This window comes from Oncorhynchus mykiss, chromosome 27, assembly GCF_057628025.1.
Source record: "Oncorhynchus mykiss isolate SJ-2025 chromosome 27, ASM5762802v1, whole genome shotgun sequence".
Lineage (NCBI taxonomy): Eukaryota > Metazoa > Chordata > Actinopteri > Salmoniformes > Salmonidae > Oncorhynchus > Oncorhynchus mykiss.
Window position 1 is genome coordinate 13161787 of NC_143048.1, and position 26699 is coordinate 13188485.

Genomic DNA, 26699 nt, shown 5'->3' on the forward strand with positions numbered 1-26699 from the left:
AAACGCTGCATTGGTAGACTCAATCAGAAATGACCTTTGAATTTCAATCGCGCTATCGTGCTGAGCAATACGAATTTGAATCGTGCACCGAGCCCTAAACTGCAGGTGCCACTACGCTCCACTAGATGTCTCTAGATCTCATTAATAATAATACAATTATACTCCAATTCAGTCTTTATGTGAAAGTGGCTTCATTAGCAAATGTTTTGTTTGGCAGGTGAAATATATTCCACAACTTTATGATGGTAATTGGCACATTGCTTTATTTTGAAAACAGACATTGAAATCATTTTTTTTTTTCTCACAATTTATCTCCTTAGATTCAAACTGGACATTGCACTCACTGGAACATAGGAAACGTTTTTTAGTTTTGTTTGTTTGATTTTCTTTTTAACATCAGTGCAAGAGTAATTCCAATTCATATCAAACCGTCATAACAACACCAAGGACATCAAAAAGAAGCCACATTTTCTTTTGTATTGTGACTGTGAAAAGTTCCTCTTAGCAGAAGAGTTCCCATGCAAGTTGTTAGATGGTTCATGCTAATCATGTAATTTGGAAGGGGGATTTTAGTTGTGGGGTCAACAACATGTCATAGTACTCATTGTTTTCCATAAAGTCGTGAAAATCATGTCAGACTTGTTAGTTTTATAAGTGCGGAAGGAGAAGGACCTGTTACTCAAAGAACGTAAACCAAGCTTGATCAACTCAAGCAGAATATGAAAATGTCCTGTCCCGCTTTGTAGGGTTTTGAAACTCAGTTCAAAATGTGGATAGGTCCAACCATCGAATCAATAATGTAAGATACAGAACATACCCAAATCATACCACTTATAGCTTGAACCAAAAAACGCATGTTGGAAACTCTCCCAACGTAAGAAAATCATCGCCACACAAAAAATGACAAACAAATAAAAATGGACTGCCTTCACATTCAGAAGGAGAAGAGTCACCCTTTAAATTCATTTGTAATCATAGTATTTTTTTCTCTATGTTAAACTTTCGCTTGGTCCTCCTTGGACTTCTCCTGGACTGCCTCTGCTGGAGCCTCAGCTGGTTGGGATTCTTCGGCACCATCTGAAAGAAGAAGGAAGGAAGGAAGGAAGGAAGGAAGGAAGGAAGGAAGGAAGGAAGGAAGGAAGGAAGGAAGGAAGGAAGGAAGGAAGGAAGGAAAGAAAGAAAGAAAGAAAGAAAGAAAGAAAGAAAGAAAGAAAGAAAGAAAGAAAGAAAGAAAGAAAGAAAGAAAGAAAGAAAGAAAGAAAGAAAGAAAGAAAGAAAGAAAGAAAGAAAGAAGGAAGGAAGGAAGGAAGGAAGGAAGGAAGGAAGGAAGGAATGAAGGAAGGAAGGAAGGAAGGAAGGAAGGAAGGAAGGAAGGAAGGAAGGAAGGAAGGAAGGAAGGAAGGAAGGAAAGAAAGAAAGAAAGAAAGAAAGAAAGAAAGAAAGAAAGAAAGAAAGAAAGAAAGAAAGAAAGAAAGAAAGAAAGAAAGAAAGAAAGAAAGAAGGAAGGAAGGAAGGAAGGAAGGAAGGGAAGAGGAGGGGGAAAGAGAGAGAAAGAGAGAGAGTAGCAACAGTTCATTCCTCTCAGAACCTGCTAGATGGGATTCTCAAATCCAAGACTAAATCTAAAGAAATCTCCTGTTTTTTGGTACAGCTGGCCTACATTTACACCAATATCTAAGTTTTTTATTTTTTATTTTGTTACAATTGTACTATTTTATTGCAATTGTACTATAAAGTCAGATTTTTAACCCTGTGAGACCTAAGCATAGATCCAAATCAGATTTTAACCCTGTGAGACCTAAGCATAGATCCAAATCAGATTTTAACCCTGTGAGACCTAAGCATAGATCCAAATCTGATTTTTTTTTACCCTTCAGAAATACTTAAATACTTAAGATAATGAAAATAATCTGTTATTGGAATTTGAAGTTTGTAGAAAGAAATTCTGAAAACGTTGCAAAAATGCAACATTGGGCTTCAAATGGCAGCAAAAATGTGTGGTAAGAAAACGGAAATGACATGAAAATCACATCAAAATGGATAAAAAAACATTTACATGTGATGGAAAATATTGTCTAATGGTACATACATTTGAAATTAAGTCATATTTTGTCTGAAATAGGCAAATTGATCGACTTGACCAATTAAAATGTTTGTATTTTGCTATCAAACAGAATAAAGCATTTGTGGTTTTTTTATGTGTATGGATAAGATATTTGGTTGTCCTTTTTGGGTTGTTTTGGAGAGATAATCTATCTTACTTCTTTACCAGAAAATGGCGCTATTCTTTTAATGTATATTCATTTTTCTTCTTTTGATGTGTCGAAGGGACATCAAAGTTACTCTTGCAGTATTAAGTTGTCCATATTACTTGCAGAATGTGGAAGGGAAACAATGTCTCACTTTGGCAACCCTTCAAACCTAATGTTGCATTTTTGCAGCACTTACAAAACTACCTCTAGCTCAAAAAGTGTTTTTCTTGATATATTCTTTTCTACATAATCACTACATCTTAGAGAAGACAGGAAAAATATTGCAAGTCGTGTACTTGCATGGATGGCCTACAACATTTGCTTGTGTAGGGGACCAGTGTGGTCTCAGACGAGTGGACCGTTTTCTAGTGTTTCAGAGGCTACTGACGCCACAATAACCATACCAACGCACAACAAATACTACTAAGAGATACAGTACATACTTTGTAGTGCAATTGCTTTGTTGAGGACCTGTACAGGATGCAATTTAGGAAATGTATTTTTGCAACATTGGGTCTCACAGGGTTCAGGCATATTTTCCCTATGAGTTGTTAGTATGACATGTAGATGTCCTTTCCTATCAAAGCTATTTTCCTAATTTCCTGGAGGAAATGATGTCATCATGACTGCATTGACTTTAATCATCAGCATGACATCATCTTTGCTAGTCATCCACTGGGAATCAGAGATGGCGCTAGACTTGCGTGTATGTGACTCATGATAGATGACTCACACAGCACTTGGCTTTCTACGGGCAATCAATGGGCAGGTTTCAGGTAAGGGAGTGGTAACCACGCAATCACTGTGAAAATATTGACCTTTCAACCCATCCTAGAAGATGAGCTCATTTATTATTTATCCCGATTTCTCTCTCTGGGGATCAGTAAAGTTGATTTCAGTCATTCAGTAACTCATAAAAGTCTCCATCAATAATATTCCTGTGAAAGGTCTTCCAACAACACTGTCTTGTGTTTCATTGTGTATAGACCCTGAATATACCGGACAGATCATATAAACACCTCCACTGCTACATATTGAATATGAAAAAACGTTGTTTTTGTCCATATTGTTGAGCACCCCTCCTTTTCTTTGTTTGCTGAAGGACCACCTGAACTCCACTCTACTATATCCTTTATATTGGACTTTATGACCTAAATATATATTTTTAATTTACCTTTATTTAACCAGGCAAGTCAGTCAAGAACAACTTATTTTCAATGACGGCCTAGGAACAGAACGACAGATTTGTACCTTGTCAGCTCGGGGGTCTGAACTTGCAACCTTCCGGTTACAAGTCCAACCCTCTAACCACTAGGCTACCCTGCCGCCCCAATATGACTTAAACTAGTGCCTCATTTGATGGTTAGCCATTCCAGGTCATGCATGTCTTCACGGTCTGCTGGTTTCTGTCTTAATTGACCAGTTTGAGTCATTTATCATTCGGTAAGTCTGAAAACCATGGCCAGGTATCCCGGGTCTACACCAGTAGCCAAGTATGTGTAACTATGACAACCTGCAGACAGTGCAGCCCCTATGACCTAGTTAATCCCAGTCCTGTCTAAGCTTCTGTCCCAAATGGCACCTTGTACCCTGTAAAGTGCACAAATTTTAACCAGGGCCCATAGGGTAGTGCACTATGTAGGGAATAGGGTGCCACTTAGGACAAAGACACTGATCCTCCTGTAGAGGATTCTGCACATATTCCATTCGGTAGGCTACATCATACAGTCTGGGAGTTCGAGGACTGGAACAAGATAACCTACTGAGCCTTTGCCCTTTTCTCTCATACTCAAGCAATCAAAGATCATGTAAAAAGATTATGAGTAACAGCTTGACATTATGTCATTTTGTAAATTTGACTCACAGACAATTGTATTCTTAATAATAAACGTACTATACAAGCTATTGTGTAGCCTATTTTGTTTGTGTTATGTTTGTAGCCTATTTCTAAGCTCATCTACGTGGATGGGCATCTCAGAGACTGGGTTACAATAAGGCCTACCTTTTTTGTCTTGTGTTTGGTGAGGCTCCTCCTTATCAGCCGTCTCACTGACAGGAGCAGCAGGCACGTCGGCTTGTTTGGACTCCTCCTGGGCAGCACCACCCTCCACACTCTTTTCAGCACAATCAGTAGAGGGGTTTTGGGCAGAAACCGGAACCTCATTGCTGTCCACCTCTTTGGGCTTCTCCTTGGTGTCGCCGGGCTCCGCCTTGGCCTCCTCTTTGGAAGGCTCTGAAGGCGCCGCGGTGGGAGAAGCTGCTGCTGCGGCTACGGGAGAGGTGGCGACAGGGGCAGGAGAGTTTGCTGCCTTTTCTGAGATGGGGCTTTTGGCTTGGCTCGTCTCCTCCTCTTTAATCCCAGGGGGGGCTTTTTCCTCGGCAGCCTGCTCAGCCGCAGTGGGGACGTCCTCCTTCTCCTCTTCTCCATCTGCCATCTCCTTCGTCTCCTCCTCTGGGACAGCTGGACTGGCCTCCTCATCCTCCTCTCCATCTTTCATTTTTTTCCGGAGTATGTGTCCACGGAAGCTGGCCTGGATTTTGGTGGCCGCCTTGTGGGCTTTGTCCTCTGGTTTCTTCTCATCCTGCTTGATTTCCTGGTCAGCCTCTTCATTCTTCTCAACCTTGGGAAAGAGACAGGATGTCAAGAAGTCATGAGCATATTAGAGGACAACAAACCACCAAGGACTTACTATTGACATTTTGTGTCTGCCCTAAAATGAAGCAATATTATTGTTATCTAACCAACAAGAATTTCAATTGCCGCTTCAAAGAAACAAACAGGTGACCTTCCGGTGACCTACCAAGCTCTTAGAAAGCTGCTTCATCCCATCCTCGTGGCTAAATGTGAACGGTCTCCAATGAAGTGGTATCAGAGGCCCATACTCAACGGGCCTGCTAGATAGTGAGTGACAGTAACTGTTATATGAAGCCCTTTTCTATCAACATCCAACCAATAGCGTCTCTTATTGTGGCAGATGAACAGATAGCATTCCACTGTGGTGAACGCCATTGGATGTCATTCACATACAATCCCAATGGTTCTGAAGAAGAACACTTCCAAAAGGCATCTCCAACAACATATCCCACCAACATACCCATCACCCACAATAGACACGAGATTATATGCAGAATCAAGGGAAATGCATAAAAGGTGGATTGTTCAAGGCAGAAGAAGGTACAGTCCGAGCAGGCGGTGAGAGTGGGATGTGGATCTGAGCACGGTTGTTCAGGTTTGGGTGTAAGAAGTTGGTGGCCATGGCTGGAGCAGAATTTAGGAAGAGATGAGGAATGGGAGTGGGATGAGGAATGGGAGTGGGATAGGTGGGATAGGTGTTGGAGCCTGTACAGAGCGTCAAGATGTTACCTTTGATATCTGGATCCATAGTTGGAGTGGTCCATCAAATAGAGGGCTGTGTTATGATTCTTATAAATCTAATGAAAAAGAAATGAAGTGAAATAAGGAAAAAAATAAACAATGACGTTGAAATTGACAAAGCAAACAAAAATTATCAATGCATTCAAAATGAATAAATAAATAAACAGATTGTATTGATTTGAATTATGCATTTATCTCGCACAGACAAACTACGTTCATCTGAAAATAATAGTGTGAACCAATGTAAAGGAAACATAACTGGCAGTGTGGACTAAACCAAATCAACGAGACTGCGATTCGAAATCTATGATGTAGCTAAGAGTGTTACATGCTTTGTCTTTCACGATGATGTTTCCCCGAGGGATTCTTGCTTCTTGTTACAAATACGCTACATTTTTGGTCTCATTGCATAACAAGCCAAAGAGTGCTGCATGTGGAGCAGTCACATCTTGACGATTCATCTCATTTCCAATTAGTATTTGTTTTGCCATGTTTTTAGATACTGTAATCGGTTACTATCACTACTATCATCAATAACATAGTCATAATAACATCAGAAATGGCGTACAGCATTGTTTAATTACTAGATCCCTGAAAGCTGCTTTGTGGGTCCATCTTTGGTTGCTACCTCGTCAAGATGCACAGCCATCCTCCCCCTGAACAATCAAACGTTACCTTGACAACCAGAGTGCTACATGCAACTCATCACTCAGTGCCCTGTCTGCTGTTTTAGACCAGTGGTTCCCAACCAGGGGTACTAGGACCCGTAGTCGCACTTGGCCTTTCCACAGAGGGTACTTGAGAAGACTCATGAGACAATAGGCCTACTGTTAAAATGCACATGAGTGGGTACTTCAGGTGCACTCTGGGCAAAACAAAATTCTGTTGGTGGTATGGTAACCAAAAAAGGGTGAAAACTACTGGTTTAGGCTATGAAAGACAATATGTCACTATGATTCACATTACACCTGACCCCCTGGGGAAGCAGCCAATAGGAAACCATAAATCAGGTTACTAATCAGAGTAGCAGGGAGGAGCTGGCTGTTCCATCGGTCAGGGCGTTTGTTCAGGGTGTGTGTGTGTGTCTGTGTGTGTGTGCATGCATGTGTGCGTGTGTGCGTGCCTGCGTGCGTACGTGTGTGTGGAGAAAGATGTCTTAATCACCTGCTACCAATAAATATATAATGTTTTTAAATCCATGACTATGTATTAGTTTGGAATAATTTAGTGAAGTAATGTGCTAATGGAACAGTGAGATTTGATAGACTGTTAGAGTAGGCACACCCTCACAGCCGTAATGGTATCTTTAATATGTATGATCTCATGCCAAATATGTATGATCTCATGCCAAATTTTGGTCTAAGCACTTGCTCAAATAGAATGACTTATGGCGATTGAGAAGGGCGGCAGGTAGCATAGAGGTTAAGAGCGTTGGGCCAGTAACCAAAAGGTTGCTGATTTGAATCCCTGAGCTGACTAGGTTAACAATCTGTCGATGTGCCCTTGAACAAGCCACTTGACCCTAGTTGCTCTGAATAAGAGCATCTCCTAAAAATGGCGAACAATTTTGAATTCACAGAACAATCTAAGATGCCCCCCCAAAAATGTGGGTCCCAGGTGGCTCATTTGGTAGAGCATGGTGCTTGCAACACCAGGGTTGTGGGTTTAATTCCCACAGAGGACCAGTAAGGAAAATGTATGCACTCACTAATGTATGTCGCTCTGGATAAGTGCATCAGCTAAACTTCAATTGTAAACTGTTTGGGGAATATGAGAAATGACATTATTTTGGTATTAAGGGAAGATATTTCATTGTCCATTTGGGGATAATAGGTGGGTTTTTTGTTTGTTCGTTCAGATAAACGTATTGAGACCAGCTATAATTTTTCAAATAGGAGAATAGAACTCATTACACTGATTTTACCACACTCAACCTATTTATATTGTTCGTTCAACCCACCAAACAATCAATTTGTATAGTCTACTAGCCATGTTATAAGGTGGCTTCCCAGACATATGAATGGTAGAATGTCCAAAGCAATATATTTACATGTTAATGTCTGACGTTAACCAATGTACCTACAACAATATAGAACATCATTTTGAGAGCCATATCAAACTGATTTAATCTGACATTAGGAAATGTCTTCCAATCAGATGTCAGGGGAAAGTTCAATATAGACAGTGCCAATGGTATTTTCCTACAAACCTACAGTATATCCCTTTTAAACCTCAATCATTGAAGATCTAAAAATAATTGAATAATCAATCGATGTTAAAAAGCATCCGCATGTCAATTGACACCTGGACTCCTGAGACGGCTTCAGACAACTGTATTCAAACAACAATCAGATTCCTTAATGTCACTCAGTGCATGATCTTTCCACTCATCAAATGAGCATCTCTCAAAACTGTCTCTCAGGAACACTAGTTGCATTTGCCCTTTTAGATAGCCGATTGCCTGTAGATGATACACCACCAATGAAAGCCAGGCTTAGGTATCTGAAAGACAACTGTACATCTCGGGCCCCAGCCACTGTCCTTGGGTGGGCAACCCTGTGTGAACCACACCCCACAGTGGGTTTATGGATGGATCTTTCAACGGTAGCCAGCCAGCCACCCCCCCCCCCCCCCCGTCAGACCGCTGTCTCAGTTTGGAAACCATCAGGGACTTTGTCACAGGAGGGAAATGAGACTGCTGCTTGCACAATATGCACACAGCCGGTATTTGTATCCTCTTTTAATTCTTATTCGCTCAAGCAGACGCTCCCTAGCTCCTCTGCATAGGTGAACGCAGCATGCTGACTCAAAGACAGCCCTTATCTCAGGAAACCAACGCTAATGATCTGTATGTGTGTTTGAATTGAATCAGTGTGTGTAATAAAAAGATAGCTTGGCTCTCACAGTGTAACTTACACATGACCACTGAAACCAGACAGGGATAAGTCTGCCAAGAAATATATGGTGTCTGTCGCAATATGTCCAGTAAATGTATACCCTTGAATAAATCTCATCTTGATAGAAATATGTCTGGTTTTCTAGTGGATGGGAATGCAACTGAATCTCCCCCATTCTCCCTGAGCTGCTACTACCCACTCACACAGCACCACACCCTTTCATCCAGCTGTCTCTTCTCCTCTCCCTCCTCTTGCAGGAGAGAGGGGGGGGGGGGTTCAGGTGGAGGAGAATACATTCAACCTACCCGCACAGCCCCATGCCTCTCCGACACACGCCTTATTCCCAGGACGGTGAATTAATGAGCGGTGTTGTACATGTTTTCGATGGCCCCAAGAATGATGTTCGCAACCAGATAATATTCAGCCATAATAGCCCTCATTTAATTAAATAGGCTGCTCTCTCTCGTTTGAACAAAGGCTCCACAATCACGGCTGGTCTACAGTGTGCGCTGGTGGCTCTGTTGAAAAACCTAGGTTGCTGCTACTGCTGTATGGGTGTGTAGCTCTCTGTGCTTTTAACATCTAGCTGAGAGCAATCTCTTGTTGCACCATATGCTGTCTAAATCCAGAGACTTCATTCATTCATTAGCCAGTCCTCTAAAGCAGAAAGCAGAGTCTAAGGGCTGGATGCTGCATGGGAGGCGGTTATCCCTGTGGTGAGAGTAGGTTACGATTCAGATAACAGCATTGTGTGGAGATAGGGTTTAATGCAGTATTAAAGCTGCGTGAGAGAGAGAGGGATGCCTCACCCACTTCAGTGCAATGTGCAGCCTGGCTGAGCTAAAATGACTCATACATGCTGACATTTAAGCAGCAATCAGGTGTTGATGGAATCCAGTGCTTTATGAAGCCGATAAAATCCTGATCACTCTAGATAGCTTCTGCAGATAGATAGCTCTGCGCTAACAAAAAAATACCTTCTGGTAGCTACTTACATCAAGGTACTATCTCATAATGTACAACTCCAAGACCCACCCGTAGATTCGAAACCACCTTCCTTTTCTGAGAAAGTATTCTCTGCTATGTATTCATCTGTTTTTCTCACAACTATGCACCCATAAACATGTGTAGACCTAATTGACAATATACATTTTTAACCCCCGAACCGTGCTAATCCCTTTAAGATCCTAATTTCCTACTGAAATCCCCGGAGACACCGTGGCCAGAGGAGTTGGGTCTTAGTCAGTGGAGCCTTACCCCACCCTTTTTCCTCTGCAAACATGCTTCTCTGTCCTCTTGTTTCTTAGAGATAACACCAAAATATGATTTTTTAGTAGTACATCAATTAAGAGCAGCCTTGAGGTAATTAAGACAGTATTGTGCTCAATGGAGGAAGTATCCATAGTCTTCATGTATCCCCTGATTACAGTACAAAGAAGTCAAGGCAATCACAGAAGGCAGCAAACAGGTGCATCAAGTGTCTATCAATACATCTCTCAGTGTTTAAAGTAGTGGATCGATAATAGTATAAAAGTCCTCAGCATCATGTTACAGGCTTATCTTACTGCTTTTACAGCATGAGGTCTGGAAGCATTGTGGCCACTACACTCATTCAAACATAATTACATTAACAAGGCGTGTCCGTTTTTCATCTGAGACATCACTGAAGTCACAGTGAGCCAAGAAGACAAGACAATGAGATAAGCATATCCTCAATTCAGTTACTGAAGTAGTTAGTCCAAACGTTGAACAATTTAGACACATTTTGAAACTGACAGATATGAATGAGAGAATCTGTAAAGAAAGCAGTTACCGGTTTTGTTCTTCTTATGCAGCACAGCATACTTGTAATATCCTTTCTCTCTTTTCCCTTCTTTCCTTCCTTTTTGCCTTACACTTCTCTCTCACTCCCTCGCTCTCGCGCTCTTGCACACGCTCACTGGCTGTATCAACAGCTGAGTCGCCTAATGCTTTTACTCATCACAATTTGCACACACACTCACTGTCTGCCTGCTCGCGCCTCTCTCTGACTTGCTGGCTAACAATGACTACAAGCCCACCCTTTAAAACCCCTCCTTCCCCTCCCTCTCTTCATGCTGACACCCCCTCCTTCTCGCTCTGTGATGAACCTATCCCCCTCTTCTACCTCCCCCTCTCTCCTCCACAGGCGACCGGCATGCAGCTTTGCACTAGCGAGAGCTACAACCCCACCCTATACACGTCTCCAAGTATGAATGATTAAATACATACAATCTGTCAACAGACAATTCCCATTCTTTGGCTTTTTCTCCCTTTTTTGAGTCCCTCCTTACACTGGGACCGTGGTCCTGTTGAATAGCTTTAATATTAAAGAAGAGATTTTCCTGCTTAAATCCCACTCAGTCAGTGCTGTTAGTAAGGATCAATAAATAAACCAAGCTCCAGTCTAAATTACCAATGCCAATTCCCTGTTCTGGCAGAGACACCTGCATGTTGCTGCCAATGAGGATGTGTGAAACAGAGTGCTAATGCTTACACATGTCAATTTCTCTTCAGTGCTCTGTTCACATGGAAACAGTACCAGCTCTCACAGTGCTGTGGCCATGGAGGAGAGGAGGAAGGCCGGGTGTGGCAGTAGCCAGGCTCCATTCCCTCCTCTCAGCCCAAATTTGCGCAGAATCTGTTGCGATGACCAGGCACAACGCATGCTGTGATGAAGCCCCCACACCCTCTTTGACCAGAGAGAGAGGGGGGAGCAGATTCCAGACACACGAAGACAGGATCCAGGGGGCTCTACTCTGTCCTCACATGTGCTTCAGGATAATGCCACATCCCCTCCTCACAGGGAAATCATTACAATATTCTACTGAATGACCATCCACCACTTTGGCCTGCATGCCAGCCAGCCAGCCACTCCAATCTATTATTATTATTTGGACTGAATCAATCAAATGTATTTATAAGGCCCTTTTTACATCAGCAGATATCACAAAGTGCTTACACAAAAACCCAGCCTAAAACCCCAAACAGCAATCAATGCAGATGGAGAAGCATAGGGGCTACGAAAAACTCCATAGAAAGTCAGGAACCTAGGAAGAAACCTAGAGAGGAACCAGGCTCTGAGGGGTGGCCAGTCCTCTTCTGGCTGTGCCAGGTGGAGATCATGAGGCCAGACTGTTCTTCAAGATGTTCAAACTGTAATATTACAGTTACACTCAATATCATAAACCCAGTGGTCCTTCTAGATGTATATGGAATCACTGAATCCAACACATGCTATTGGTTATTATACTGAACAAAAATATAAACGCAACATGAAACAATTTCAAAGATTTTACTGAATTACAGTTCATATAAGGAAATTAGTCAATTTAAATAAATTCACTCTGCCCTAATCTTTGGATTTCTCATGACTAGGCAGGGGTGCATCCATGGGTGGGCCTTGGAGGGCATAGGCCCACCAACTTGGCAGCCAGGCCTTTTATTGTTCACAGCACGAGGTGCACCTGTGTCATGATCATGCTGTTTAATCAGCTTCTTGATATGCCACACCTGTCAGGTGGATGGATTATCTTGGCAAAGGAGATATGCTTACTAACAGGGATGTAAACAAATTTGGGCACAACATTTTTGAGAAATAAGCTTTTTGTGCTTATGGAACACTTCTGGGATCTTGTATTTCAGCTCATTAAACATGGGACCAACACTTTAAATGTTGCGTTTATATTTATGTTCAGTGTAGTTCACACCAGCAACATGGATGGGGATTTCAAACAACATGGGTGCACGTTTTTAAGTTGAAAATGTGCTGTAGTTCAATTTACATGGTATATGGACTAACCATTTAACCAACAGACAAGAACATTTATGTATTTTATTAAGCAGAATTTTACATTTTGCACATACATGCATTCAACAACATTCACTACACTGTACATCCAAATTCTAACATGTAAATCAAATCCTGTAAATTCATTCAACCTCAGAATGTGAGGTCATAATATGTCCACTCCTGAATGTAGTCATATGAATGGGTTCATATGTGACACTAACTCTAAAGACATGTTTAAAATAATATTAATTGGACTCAATGAAGCAGATGTAGCCACAGGTAAAGATTGTCTACAATTCTAGCAATAGATTCCAAGAAGACCGATAGTTCAAAAAAACTCTCATAATAGCTGTACAAAAACAATTATTCAAAATTTCCAAAGTTATAAAGCAGACAATAACTTAATAATATATGCATCTCCTTCAAAATAAGAAAATCCATCCAGAAATGTTTAGAGTATAGTGCTAAACGTATGTGTGTGTGTGTCTGGCACAGGACTCACATTTATCCCACCAGCGGAATCAGCTGTGGACAAGCCATGAGAGAAGGGAGGTGTGTGTGAGAGACTGCCCCTTCCACAGAGCCAAATCCAGGAATCTTGGCATTTTTAACAGTTTAAGGGAGAATTCCGTTCAACCCCTCCCATTGGCAAGGCATGGAGGGGGCAGCTGTTCTTACAGACCACCGCCACCAGGGATCTCTAGCACTGAGACTCGGCCATGGTCTCTCCCTGAACCGGAGGCCTCTCTTTGTGGACGTAGTAATCCTCATAGTCGGAATCCTAGAGACAGGAAGTGGGGTAACAGATACATATTTCAGCGACATCTCAAATTGCCAGACATAAACCACATTTAGAGTATGCTATAATGGCGCAGGAGGAGATGGCTGCCGTTTTACGGTCCCCTAACCAATTGTGCTATTGTGTGTTTTTTTGTGCGTTATTTGTAACTTATTTTGTACATAATGTTTCTGCCACCGTCTCCTATGACCTCAATTAGCTTCTAGATATGAGGAGAGCGATTACTCACCCCGTACTGGAAGAATACTTTTTTTTCTGTAACGAGTCGGACGCAAAGAATTTACTCCAGACAAGGCCCTCATCCCCATTATTTGCAGGAGAAAGAGACTGAGATATCGGGGACGTAGGTCTGGGTGCCTTCTAAGGATCCGACGGCGAGTAATCTGCCTTTACCATCGATCATATTACCCAACGTACAATCACTGGATAATAAAATAGATGAACTACAAGCACGTACTGTGCTTTGTTGCATTACAACCTGTAATTTAAACTGATTTTCATTTGGATTTCATGTAATGGACTACACAAAATAGTCCAAATTGGTGAAGTGAAATGAAGGGGGAAAAATACAAATGGAAAAGTGGTTTGTGCATATGTATTCACCCCTTTGCTATGATGCCCCTAAAAAATATCTGGTGCAACCAATTACCTTCAAAAGTCACATAATTAGTTCAATAAAGTCCACATGTATGCAATCGAAGTGTCACATGATCTCAGTATATATACACCTGTTCTGAAAGGCCCCAGAGTCTGCAACACCACTAAGCAAGGGGCACCACCAAGCAAGCAGCACCATGAAAACCAATGAGCTCGCCAAACAGGTCAGAGACAAAGTTGTGGAGAAGTACAGATCAGGGTTGGGTTATAAAAAAATATCTGAAACTTTTAACATCCCACGGAGCACAATTAAGTCCATTATTAGAAAATGGAAAGAATATGGCACCACAACAAACCTGCCAAGAGAGGGCCGCCCACCAAAACTCACAAACCAGGCAAGGAGGGCATTAATCAGAGAGGCAACAAAGAGACCAAAGATAACCCTGAAGGAGCTGCAAAGCCCCACAGCGGCGATTGGAGTATCTGTCCATAGTACCACTTTAAGCTGTACACTCCACAGAACTGGGCTTTACAGAAGAGTGGCCAGAAAAAAAGCCACTGCTTAAAGAAAAAAATAAGCAAACACGTTTGGTGTTCACCAAAAGGCATGTGGAAGACTCCCCAAACATATGGAAGGTACTCTTGTCAGATGAGACTAAAATTGAGCAACACCTCTCATCACCCGAAGAATACCATCCATGTGGGGATGTTTTTCCATAATTCTATCCTCCTGATTCAGGAGCAGGAGGCACCAGTGACTCAGTCAGTAAAAACAAGTGGTCAGATGAAGCAGATGCTAAGCTGCAGGACTGTTTTGCTAGCACAGACTGGAGTATGTTCTGGTATTCTTCAGATGGCTTTGAGGAGTACACCACATCAGTCACTGGCTTCATCAATAAGTGCACCGATCACGTCCCCCCCGCAGTGACTGTACGTACATACTACACGTTGACCGATTAATCGGAATGGCCGATTAATTAGGGCAGATTTAAAGTCTGTATTTTTGGACGCCGATTTTGCAGATTAAAATATATATATATATATATATATATATATATATATATATATATATATATATATATATATATATATATATATATATATATATATATATATATATATATATATATATATAGTGTTAAGAACACATTCTTATTTTCAATGACTGCCTAGGAACGGTGGGTTATCTGCCTTGTTCAGGGGCAGAACGACAGATTTTTACCTTGTCAGCTCAGGGATTCAATCTTACGGTTAACTAGTCCAACGCTCTACCCACCTGCCTCACGAGGAGCCTGCCTGTTACGCAAATGCAGTAAGAAGCCAAGGTAAGTAAGTTGCTAGGTAGCATTAAACTTATCTTGTAAAAAACAATCAATCAATCATAAATCACTAGTTAAACTAGTAATATCATCAACCATGTGTAGTTATCTAGCGTGTCCTGCGTTGCATATAATCGATGTGGTGCGCATTCTCGAAAAAGGACTGTCGTTGCTCAAACGTGTACCTAACCATAAACATCAATGCCTTTCTTAAAATCAATACACAGAAGTATATATTTTGAAACCTGCATATTTAGCTAAAAGAAAGGTTAGCAGGCAATATTAACCAGGTGAAATTGTGTCACTTCTCTTGCGTTCATTGCACGCAGTCAGGGTATATGCAACAGTTTGGGTCGCCTGGCTCATTGCGAACTAATTTGACAGAATTTTACGTAATTATTACATAACATTGAAGGTTGTGTAATGTAACAGCAATATTTAGACTTAGGAATGGCATCCGTTAGATAAAATACGGAACGGTTCCGTATTTCACTGAAAGAATAAACATTTTGTTTTCAAAATGACCGTTTCCCGATTCGACCACATTAATGACCTAAGGCTCGTGTTTCTGTGTGTTATCATGTTATAATTAAGTCTATGATTTGATAGAGCAGTCTGACTGGTCGATGGTTGGCACCAGCAGGCTCGTAAGCATTCATTCAAACAGCACTTTCGTGCGTTTTGCCAGCAGCTCTTCACAATTATTCAAGCATTGCGCTGTTTATGACTTCAAGCCTATCAACTCCCGAGATTAGGCTGGTGTAACCTATATGATATGGCTAGCTAGTTAGCGGGGTGCGTGGTAATAGCTTTTCAAACGTCACTCGCTCTGAGACTTGGAGTAGTTGTTCCCCTTGCTCTGCATGGGTAACGCTGCTTCGAGGGTGGCTGTTGTCGATGTGTTCCTGGTTCGAGCCCAGGTAGCGGCGAGGAGAGGGATGGAAGCTGTACTGTTACACTGGCAATACTAAAGTGCCTATAAGAACATCCAATAGTCAAAGGTTAATGAAATACAAATGGTATAGAGAGAAATAGTCCTATAATTCCTATAATAACTACAGCCTAAAACTTATTACCTGGGAATATTGAAGACTCATGTTAAAAGGAACCACCAGCTTTCATATGTTCTCATGTTCTGAGCAAGGAACTTAAACGTTAGCTTTCTTACATGACACATATTGCACTTTTACCTTTTTCTCCAACACTTTGTTTTTGCATTATTGTTTGTTTGTTTGTTGTTTCATTATTTATTTGAGGCTAAATTTATTTTATTGATGTATTATATTAGTTCAAACAAGTGTTCATTCAGTATTGTTGTAATTGTCATTATTAGAAATACATTTTTTTATAAATCGGCCGGTTAATCGGTATTGGCTTTTTTTTGGTCCTCCAATAATCGATATAGGTGTTGAAAAATCATGGGTCGGTCGACCTCTAGTACATACCCCCACCAGAAGCCATTGATTACATGCAACATCCGCACTGAGCTAAAGGGTAGAGCTGCCGATTTCAAGGAGCGGAACTCTAACCCAGATGCTTATAAGAACTCCCACTATGCCCTCCGACAAACCATCAAACAGGCAAAGTGTCAATACAGGACTAAGATTGAATTGTACTACACCGGCTCTGACGCTCGTTGGATGTGGCAGGGCTTGCAAACTATTACAGACTACAAAGGGAAGCCCTGCCGCGAGCTGCCCAGTGACATGAGCCTACCCGACGAGATAAATGACTTCTATGCTTGCTTCGAGGAAAGTAACACTGAAACACGCATGAGATCATCATCTGTTCCGGACGACTGTGTGATCACGCTCTCCGTAGCAGATGTGAGTAAGACATTTAAACAGGTCAACATTCACAAGACCGCAATACCTGACGGATTACCAGGATGTGTACTCTGAGCATACGCTGACCAACTGGCAAGTGCCTTCACTGACATTTTCAACCTGTCTGACTGAGTCGATAATACCAACATGTTTCAAGCAGGCCACCATAGTCCCTGTGCCCAAGAACACAAAGGTAACCTGCCTAAATGACTACTGACCAGTAGCACTAATGTCTGTAACACGAAGTGCTTTGAAAGGCTGGTCATGGCTCACATCAACACCATTATCCCAGAAACCCTAGACCCACTTCAATTTGCGTACCGCCCCAACAGATGATGCAATCTCTATTGCACTCCACACTGCCCTTTCCCACCTGGACAAAAGGAACACCTATGTGAGAATGCATTCAACACCATAGTGCTCATCACTACGCTAAGGACCCTGGGACTAAACACCTCCCTCTGCAACTGGATCCTGGACTTCCTGACGGGCCGCCCCCAGGTGGTAAGGGTAGGTAACAACACAGTCGCCACGCTGATCCTCAACACGGGGGCCCCTCAAGGGTGAATGCTCAGTCCCCTCCTGTACTCCCTGTTCACTCATGACTGCATGGCCAGGCACAACTCCAACACCATCATTTAGTTTGCCGATGACACAACAGTGGTAGGCCTGATCACCGACAACGATGAGACATCCTATAGGGAGGAGGTCAGAGACCTGGCCATGTGGTGCCAGGACAACAACCTATCCTTCAACATGATCAAGACAAAGGAGATGATTGTGGATTACAGGAAAAGGAGGACTGAGCACGCCCTCATTCTCATCAACGGGGCTGTCGTGGAGCAGGTTGAGAGCTTCAAGTTCCTTGGTGATGTGGACACCAACAAACTATCATGGTCCAAGCACACCAAGACAGTCGTGAAGAGGGCACGACAAAGCCTATTCCCCTCAGGACAAAAAAGATTTGGCATGGGTCCTGAGATCCTCAAAAGGATATTATACAGCTATACCTTTTGACAGTACTGGTTGCTTCACTGCTTAGTATGGGAAGTGCTCGGACACCGACCGCCAGGCACTACAGAGGGTAGTGCGTACGGCCCAGTACATCACCGGGGCCAAGCTTCCTTCCATCCAAGACCTCTATACAAGGCGGTGTCTGTCAAAGACTCCAGCCACCCTAATCATAGACTGTTCTCTCTGCTACCTCATGGCAAGCGGTACCGGAGCGCAAAGTCGAGGTCCAAAAGACTTCTTAACAGCTTCTACCCCCTAGTAATTAGACTCCTGAACAGCTAATCAAATGGCTACCCAGACTATTTGCATTACCCCCCTTTTTTACATTGCTGCTACTCTCTGTTTATTATCTATGCATAGTCACTTTAACTCTACCTACATGCACATATTACCTCAATTACCTTGACTAACTGTTGCTTCGCTATTGTTATTTTACTGCTGCTCTTTAATTATATATGTTACTGTTATTTTTTCCTTAACACTTATTTTTTCTTAAAACTACATTGTTGGTTAAGGGCTTGTAAGTAAGCATTTCACTGTTGAATTCGGCGCATGTGAGAAATTCAACTTCAAATCAAATTGTTCGGGGAGACATGTGCCCCTAACTAATTCATAAGCAAAAAGAAACATGCCATACCAGCAAATATACGTGGCAGCATGTCATGTTTTTCTCCTTGCTGTGGATCTGCTTGAAGCCAGGCTCCTCTCTGTCAAAAAGATGGTAGAGTTCAAATTGGTCAAATCACAAAACAGTCAGCATTAGCAATTTGCTATATCGGCTCAAGGCCGTTTCTCAATTGATCTTTCCTTGATTCCTCGCGTCATCTCTGCTCGGCTTCTATTCAATCGTATTGGAGGAGAAGGTCCACTGTCCCTCCCCTTGGACCCTCTTCTCCAATGCATTTTGAGAAGGAGGCGAGGAGAGAGGACAAAATGAATCAAGGAAAGATTAATTGAGAAAAAGCCATAGTGTCCACTCAGCAAGTCAGCGATGGGGGCTCTCTTTACCAAAACCATATCACTTCTTTAAAAACATATGTCCATATGTCTAGGAGGCCATGAAGAACTGGTGCACTGATTGAGGAGTAAATCTACTCACCCAGGTGTGACCTCAATAGGGGAGTGGTAACCCTGGGTCTGGCTCTTGTCCCTCGGAGGGCAGCACATGCGACCCAGCAGAGCCAGCGTGATGATGGTGGAAGGAAGCAGTATGAAGGCTAAAAGCACCGCCACATCTGAGAAGTGAACCGCGAGCACTGTGGAGAGGAGAGGGTTCATCATAACCACATACACACTCAGTGTAAGTGGAGACGGTAAAGATTCGTTAATCCCTTTAGTTACGAGATCCGCCTTGTATGACCTCAGCACAGACGTACTAAAAACGTAGTTTAGCATGCCTTTGTGTGCAATTGCTTTAATAAACCTGTAAAATAAATCTGCATCCTGTCCTCAAAAACTTCTAAAAGATGGATTGTTTTAGCTTTGTGGAAAATGTGACAGTGTAGCGCACACGTACTGAAATCTATAAGTATTCGAAAAGGCATCAATAAATGTGACCGACCATACCAGTATTGAACATGAGGTAGGTTTTACTGCCCAATGAGAAGTAAATCTCCCCAGTGCCACAATTCCCACACAGTCATGTTCTACACATCATCATTCCTAAGGTCAACAGGTCAACAGGGTGAACCCACAATCACCTTTACTAACAAATCTTAAACTCCTGCCTCTCAATTATGGGACAAATTCTGAATATACATTCCTCTGAGGAATTGCCTCACCTTCGGGCGTCACGGTGAGGACGGTCTGTGAGGTGGGGAATCCGTGGACGTCGGGGGGGTTCCTGACGGAGCAGGTGTAGGTGCCGTTGTCGCTGAGGGAGGCGTTGAGGAGCTGGATGGAGGCCTCGCCCCGGGCCGGGCTACCTAGCCACTTCACACGCCCATTAAACTGGCCATCCCGCGGAGGGAACACCAGAGAGGAGAAGTGGAAGAACTGGGGAACAAAGAGAAGAGGAGAGATTGGGATGACTCTGGGCATAGGGTTAGTACAGTGTTACTCAGACCTTGGCAACAACAGAGCCACTTAACAAGACACAGACAACAGACATACAGCATCAATCACACTAACCATTACCGCATTTCGAAAAGTAGCGGGGGTAGAAGGCTGGGAATGGTTTCAAAAAGCTAAAATAGGGCTTTACTCAGACGGCAACACACCGACAAATAGACAATAAGAAGTGTCAAAGAGACACATTGAAGAAAACTAATTACACATAGTGAATAAACGGCACAGGAAAATGTACAAAGACCAACACACGGCAGGGCTGTTAACAATCAATGGTGCTTAGCAGTTATATTTGTTTTATTTAGCTCTTTATGGGCTGGGCTCTCCAGGACGCACTTCAGTTCAGACAGCCATAGAGCTGAGACTGACAGCACACTAAACCCAATCACTGCACCCAGTCAACCCAGAAAGATACTTAGGCCTACCTCAGACAGGTTACAACTAGCCAAGTACCTCTGAAACATTCAGAGCCAGACCCAGATTAAAGCTAGTCCTGGACTAAAACTCACTTTCAATGTAGAATCATCATTGAATGATTTTCAATCCAGGACTAATTTGGGTCCGGGAAACCGTCTCTCGGGGCGCAAATGTTAGGGTCTGTGGTTCAAAGCTTTGTGGTTACCGTAACGGTAGTGACTCACCGAATAAAAACCTGATGGATCATGGCCATCAAAATGGATATTGAATTGATTTGCTCATGTCTTATACAAGACATTGATTGACTGGAGGTGTTCATTCAGTGTCATTCAGAGGAATTTAATCACAAGCCATCCAAGTCCTTCCTTGCTATCCGTTGCTATGGATATGTGATTTAATCGTTGGACATTTTGAGCTGCCTTTTCAACCCTGGAAATTCATTCTCATCAAGATATTGATAATTATGCAGGGAGACTGAAGCACACCACCAATTCATAGTTCTCAAGCATTGGCTGATAAATTATATTTCTGATTGAGTTTTCAAATACTTATTCACAGTGCCTTTTGATATACGATTGTGGCAATAAATGTGTCCAAATCTGCTAATGAAATTGGATGGAAATAAATGTACTATGAGAGACAAATTCACTCTCTAGCTCGGTTGTGTTGGCTAGCTCTGTTGTGTTGGCTAGCTCTGTTGTGTTGGCTAGCTCTGTTGGGCTATGCGGCAAAAAGTTCCACGTTTCCTTATCCATCTATAGTTGCACAAAACAAACTTTTTCGAGTAAATAAGGAATTTAAACCAACAACCATGTTATGCTTATACAGCCGACACACCTAGGATGAAGAGTTTGTGTTGGGTGACGTAACAGCCCACACTATCTGCTGACACTGACACAGCAGTAGGCCTGACTACTACATCTTAATGACTAAACCAACAGCTCCTATCACCTCATCAAGGGAGCCGCAGCACATTAGCTCTGAGTGCTCCTATAGGATATGATATGCCAACAACTACATAGCGTATACATTATCGGCCCTCGAAATGGAATTAAAAACTTACGCGGTCAGCTGCTAAGAGTATCGACAAGGAAATTGGATCTAGGGGAGCTTTGGTGTCGGAGACCTAACCGCAACTTAACATACATTTACCACATCACCAAGATGTAGAAGAGTGATCCTGATTCCTGCCCCTAACTGCCTGGGGTTTCTGAGTCATATTTCCAGGGGTTAAGTGTATCATAGAAATTGAATTACTCTAACGGGCATCACAATTCAAGTCAATGTATTGGGATGGGAGGGCCGGCGGCAGCCATATTAAGTGTACCCATGCCAGGCTGTAAAAGCACAGTAATTCTTCATTCAATGTGCGCTTTATTATCAATCAACTCAATATACTGATTCATTTTCTATGGTGGATATTTACCGCCTGCGGAGGGCCTCCGCTCTGAGGCCTGTAGGACCAGTCCACTGACATACGGCTGGTGGCTCGGCTGGTAGAGGTGAAGGTGCAAGTCAGGGTGACGGCATCACCCCTCACAGAATGGACCTCCGCAGGGGAGCTCACTGTTATGCCTGACACAGGGCACAGCACTGAGGGAGACAGCAGGGCAGGGAGGGTGAGGTGGTCAGATGATAGATAGAAGATAGAAGATAGATTCAGGAGGAGGAATTGTACAGAATTTTGAGTGAAATCCAGTTGGGAACAAAATACATTGTGATAGTCAAAAGATGAATAATTTGGAAGAAAGGTAGTTCATATAAATAAAACAAAAATAAACAGAATAAAGCTAAATGTCTCATTTTACAATGTCAAAGGTACCCCTAAAGGCCCACATTGTTGACCCAGTATTAATCCAGTACCCAGGTGGCAACATTAAAACATCTGTACACTGCCTGCCATTAATTGGAATTACACAATCTAATGCATTTTCCATGGGAGACATTGTTTGCCTGGCATCATCTGACAACAAGACTACCAGACGACTCAAGAATAGCTGTAGCAGTAAGTGTCCTAGTTCTCTCTCTCTTTCCTTGTTATCTTTTCATTGACATTGAGAGTCTGGCATTGGCAACATACAGACATAACAACCACAAGCATTCCAAGCAATTAATCAAAATCTCAACCATTTAATAGCTGTTCTGCCTACGAAACAAGCACTGCACACACGTTGTATAATGTGTAGAAATTGAGGAAGAGCTGATTTTCTAACGATTTCCATAACAAGTGTATGTACAAGTGGCACTTGTAAAATAGTCCTTTACCACTTCCTGGATTGGCAAGCAAACAACAATCTGTTGATCTTTCCATCAACTACTAGCAAACATGGCAATAACAACACAGCCTAGAGTAGTAGTAGTAATAGTATTCCTTGTGATGAGCGTCACCAATGCAGACATTGTGCAATATAAAAATAAATACATTTAAATACAAAAGATTTAAATAATGTGTGTTATATTTCAAAACAGGGCCACCCCCAAAGATCCAATACTGTATTTTCCATGTTAATTCCAACCCACACAGGGAAATGCAACTGTATCATTTAACATACAGCACACTGTAGGTCTGCATGTGATTCACATTTCAACAGTACATAACAATTCTTCTGCCTTGGGGCAAGTAGATACAGTTGAAGTCAGAAGATTACGTACAATTAAATTGGAGTCATTAAAACTCGTTTTTCAACCACTCCACAAATGTCTTGTTAACGAACTAGAGTTTTGGCAAGTCAGTTAGGACATCTACTTTGTGAATGACACATGGAATTTTCCAACAATTGTTCACAGACAGGTTATTTCACTGTATCACAATTCCAGTGGGTCAGAAGATTACATACACTAAGTTGACTGTGCCTTTAAACAGCTTGGACAATTCCAAAAAATGATGTCATGGCTTTAGAAGCTTCCGTTAGGCCAATTGACATAATTTGAGTCAATTGGAGGTGCAACTGTGGATGTATTTCAAGGCCTACCTTCAAACTCACTGCCTCTTTGCTTGACATCATGGGAAAATCAAAAGAAATCAGGCAAGACCTCAGAAAAGAAATTGGAGATCTCCACAAGTCTGGTTCATCCTTGGGAGCAATTTCCAAATGCCTGAAGGTACCACGTTCATCTGTACAAACAATAGTACGCAAGTATAAACACCATGGGACCACGCAGCCGTCATACTGCTCAGGAAGGAGACGCGTTCTGTCTCCTAGAGATGAACGTACTTTGGTGCGAAAAGTGAAAATCAATCCCAGAACAACAGCACAGGACATTGTGAAGATGTTGGAGGAAACAGGTACAAAAGTATCTATATCCACAGTAAAAGGAGTCCTATATCGACATAACCTGAAAGGCCGCTCATCAAGGAAGAAGCCAGTGCTCCAAAACCGCCATAAAAAAGCCAGACTACAGTTTGCAGCTGCACATGGGGAGAAAGATCGTACTTTTTGGAGAAATGTCCTCTGGTCTGATGAAACAAAAATAGAACTGTTTGGCCACAATGACCATAGTTATGTTTGGAGGAAAAAGGGGGAGGCTTGCAAGCCGAAGAACACCATCTCAACCCGTGAAGCAGCATCATGTTGTGGGGGTGCTTTGTTGCAGGAGGCACTGGTGTACTTCACAAAATAGATGGCATCATGAGATAGGAAAATTATGTGGATATGTTGAAGCAACATCTCAAGACATCAGTCAGGAAGTTAAAGCTTGGTCGCAAATGGGTCTTCCAAATGGACAATGACCCCAAGCATACTTCCAAAGTTGTGGCAAAATGGCTTAAGGACAACAAAGTCAAGGTATTGGAGTGGCCATCACAAAGCCCTGACCTCAAACCTATAGAGAATTTGTGTGCAGAACTGAAAAAGTGTGTGCGAGCAAGGAGGCCTACAAACCTGACTCCGTTCCACCAGCTCTGTCAGGAGGAATGGGCCAAAATTCACCCAACTTATTGTGGGAAGCTTGTGGAAGGCCACCCGAAACATTTGACCCAAGTTAAACAATTTAAAGGCAATGCTACCAAATACTAATTGTGTGTATGTAAACTTCTGACCCACTGGGAATGTGCTGAAAGAAATAAAAGCAGAAATAAATAATTCTCTCTACAATTATTCTGACATTTCACATTCTTAAATAAAGTGGTGATTCTAACTGCCCTAAAACAGGGAATTTTTACTAGGATTAAATGTCAGGAATTGTGAAAAACTGAGTTTAAATGTATTTGGCTAAGGTGTATGTAAACTTCCAACTTCAACTGTAAGCCTTTGGACACTGTCCCCACAGAGACAAGTGAAGGTCACATCCAAAGCAGACTTTTTTTTTTTTAACTATGGACACAGAGACAGTCTGAGTACTGTGATCTACATAGGATTAATATGCAGAAATCCTGCGCTATTTAAAAATGCCTCATTGTAAAGTGGACTGAAAATGAACAAACTAATCTCATAAACAAGGTAGAATTTATTTTTTAAATAATAAATAATATTTCAAGTTGAAGAGCCTTTCGAGTAGCAGATGCTTGATAGCTGTTAACATTTAAACTGTTGATGGGAAAGTTGGCAACCCATTGGCATTTATCCACATATGTCTCAAACATACAGGAAATGACTCCTCCTACTGTTCAACCAGTAAATATGCGAATAGGAATTGTTATATAAATGTGATCAATGTCAATAGACCTCACCCAAGAGTCATATTCACAGTTATAGATCATGGATGCTTTGCATTGGACGCAGGCCACTTTAAGCTCAATAACAAAACGTGAGGGAGATTGAAAACAAGGAAAAAGGTCAACGCCATGGGTCTCATGAATTTCACATGACAGGGTACTGCATTCCTGTTGTAAGGAGCATAGGCCTCCGGCGCAATTTGGTTTGTTGTGAACATGCAGTATAATTATTTGGTAGCGGCTATTCACAAATGGATACATAGTAGCCTAATCAAAATGTTGTATACATTATGTTAAATGTGAAGGTAAAAATGTGGCTTATTATAATAATTCTAACAATAATTCACAATGAATGAGTCTGTATGATAAAAAAGGTAGGCCTATACAATTATACAGGGTACAAATTCAGGATTCTATAAAAATAAACGAATGTTTGTGTTTAATTTGTTTGTGTCGCAAATTCGGCGATCTGTGACATTGAAAACGAGCTCGACAAATGAGAGGGCTGTACTCACCAAAACAAACCATTAAATACAGCAACAATACAATGTTCAAACGTATACTCATATGTTGTTGCCGAACCATTTCAGTAAAATGAGGTAGGGAATTAAAATAAATTGTATTCCAGGGACTCGTCGTCCATGTTTTTTTGTAACTCATTTGCTCCGCTGTGCCTGTCCAGTGCCCACTAACTGACAAACAGGTGTTTCAGGAAGTATGACAGACACTGCGCAGCCTGGCCAAAGAAGAACTAGGAAGCGAGACACCTCACTCGCTGTTTGTTCACCCGTTTTTTCAATGAATTTAGTAGACCAGACCCAGCTGCTATTTCATTGCTGTCTATGGGAGACACACCCAGTTAAGTACCGGAACTTGCTTTTTTTCCAATGGTAAACGGCCTGAGTGAACTATCTTAATGTATTAACCATCTTTGGCCTGGCATCACAGATTCTTAGCGCGTTTTTTACGTTCGTTCAGCAAAACTTCTGTTGCACTGACAAGAATGAGGAGGAGGAGCTTGAGAGAGCAAAAGAAGAGTCTCATCTTTTGCACTTACCTGAGTAGGCCTGCATGATTTTTACGTTGGCAATGTGCTTGTCTTTATGTCTTTGTAGTAGCAACATCACCCAATTGGAAAGCATTTTTTTCACTCCCGAATGTAAATTAAACCTCTTTAAATGCCACTCATCACCTTATGTGACATTGTGTGTCTAATCATCCTTTCTCATCAGCCAAACATCCCTCTCTGTAAACTTCTGGCTACCCTGTGGGAACGGCCAGCTATTCCTAGAGTACAATACCCCTGTCCCAGAGCCACAGTCTTTAACTTTGTAATTATCCTTAATGGGTGGGATATTTGTCTCTCTCTTCCACAGTTTACCCCTGTGTACACGCCTACGTTAGAGAGCCCTTTGAAGTTATTTATGTATTAATTTAACTCTGATACCATTACGTCCATAGTGAACCACTATCCATCCCGGGGGCATGCACCTCCTACACCGACAAGAGAAATACATCACAATCAGATTTCTACATGGACAGAGTTTCAGGGATGTACTTTTAGTTGCAAATGTGAAGGACTCTGGCCTCTGGGTATTACCTGAGTGTGTTTCCAACAGTGCCGCTTTGTATTTTTGTAAAGTGTATGCATAGAGATGCCTCTGTTTGGT

General features: G+C 42.0%; 2 protein-coding genes across 4 annotated transcripts; both read right to left on the reverse strand.

Moving 5' to 3' along the window:
- Nucleotides 1–236: 236 nt before the first annotated feature.
- LOC110507546 (uncharacterized) lies at nucleotides 237–10761 on the reverse strand. Of its 3 annotated transcripts, none has more exons than XM_090224484.1 (5): nucleotides 10339–10685; nucleotides 5617–5684; nucleotides 5054–5144; nucleotides 4255–4873; nucleotides 237–1077 (listed from the first exon to the last, which is right to left on the reverse strand). In XM_090224484.1, exons 1-5 carry the CDS (start codon nucleotides 10366–10368, stop codon nucleotides 995–997), a joined length of 891 nt encoding a protein of 296 aa, XP_090080610.1. In that variant the 5' UTR covers nucleotides 10369–10685; the 3' UTR covers nucleotides 237–994. The 3 variants fall into 3 exon arrangements, with proteins under 3 accessions (XP_090080610.1, XP_090080609.1, XP_021443275.3); XM_090224483.1 differs by having other exon boundaries at nucleotides 5054–5147; XM_021587600.3 differs by lacking the exons at nucleotides 5054–5144; nucleotides 5617–5684 and having other exon boundaries at nucleotides 10339–10761.
- A 1603-nt stretch (nucleotides 10762–12364) lies between these two features.
- On the reverse strand, nucleotides 12365–25997 carry LOC110507547 (myelin protein zero-like protein 3). The gene is made up of 6 exons (XM_021587601.3): nucleotides 25545–25997; nucleotides 21802–21968; nucleotides 19673–19886; nucleotides 18991–19147; nucleotides 18529–18598; nucleotides 12365–13117 (listed from the first exon to the last, which is right to left on the reverse strand). The coding sequence occupies exons 1-6, from the start codon at nucleotides 25687–25689 to the stop codon at nucleotides 13037–13039; spliced, it is 834 nt and encodes a 277-aa protein (XP_021443276.3). The 5' UTR covers nucleotides 25690–25997; the 3' UTR covers nucleotides 12365–13036.
- Between the last annotated feature and the right edge of the window lie 702 nt (nucleotides 25998–26699).

Bases quoted from the DNA above. Each gene is read 5' to 3' on its own strand.
- LOC110507546 (XM_090224483.1), bottom strand. From the start codon at position 10,368: ATGCTGTGCTGCATAAGAAGAACAAAACCG. The intron at 5,148-5,616 runs GTAACATCTTGA...CTCACTATCTAG, and splicing joins TATGGATCCAGATATCAAAG to CAGGCCCGTTGAGTATGGGC. The intron at 4,874-5,053 runs GTAGGTCACCGG...CTCTTTCCCAAG, and splicing joins AGCAGCTTTCTAAGAGCTTG to GTTGAGAAGAATGAAGAGGC.
- LOC110507547 (XM_021587601.3), bottom strand. From the start codon at position 25,689: ATGAGTTACAAAAAAACATGGACGACGAGTCCCTGGAATACAATTTAT. The intron at 21,969-25,544 runs GTGAGTACAGCC...TGTCTCCCTCAG, and splicing joins GTATTTAATGGTTTGTTTTG to TGCTGTGCCCTGTGTCAGGC. The intron at 18,599-18,990 runs GTGAGTAGATTT...TCTTTTTGACAG, and splicing joins CCTATTGAGGTCACACCTGG to AGAGGAGCCTGGCTTCAAGC.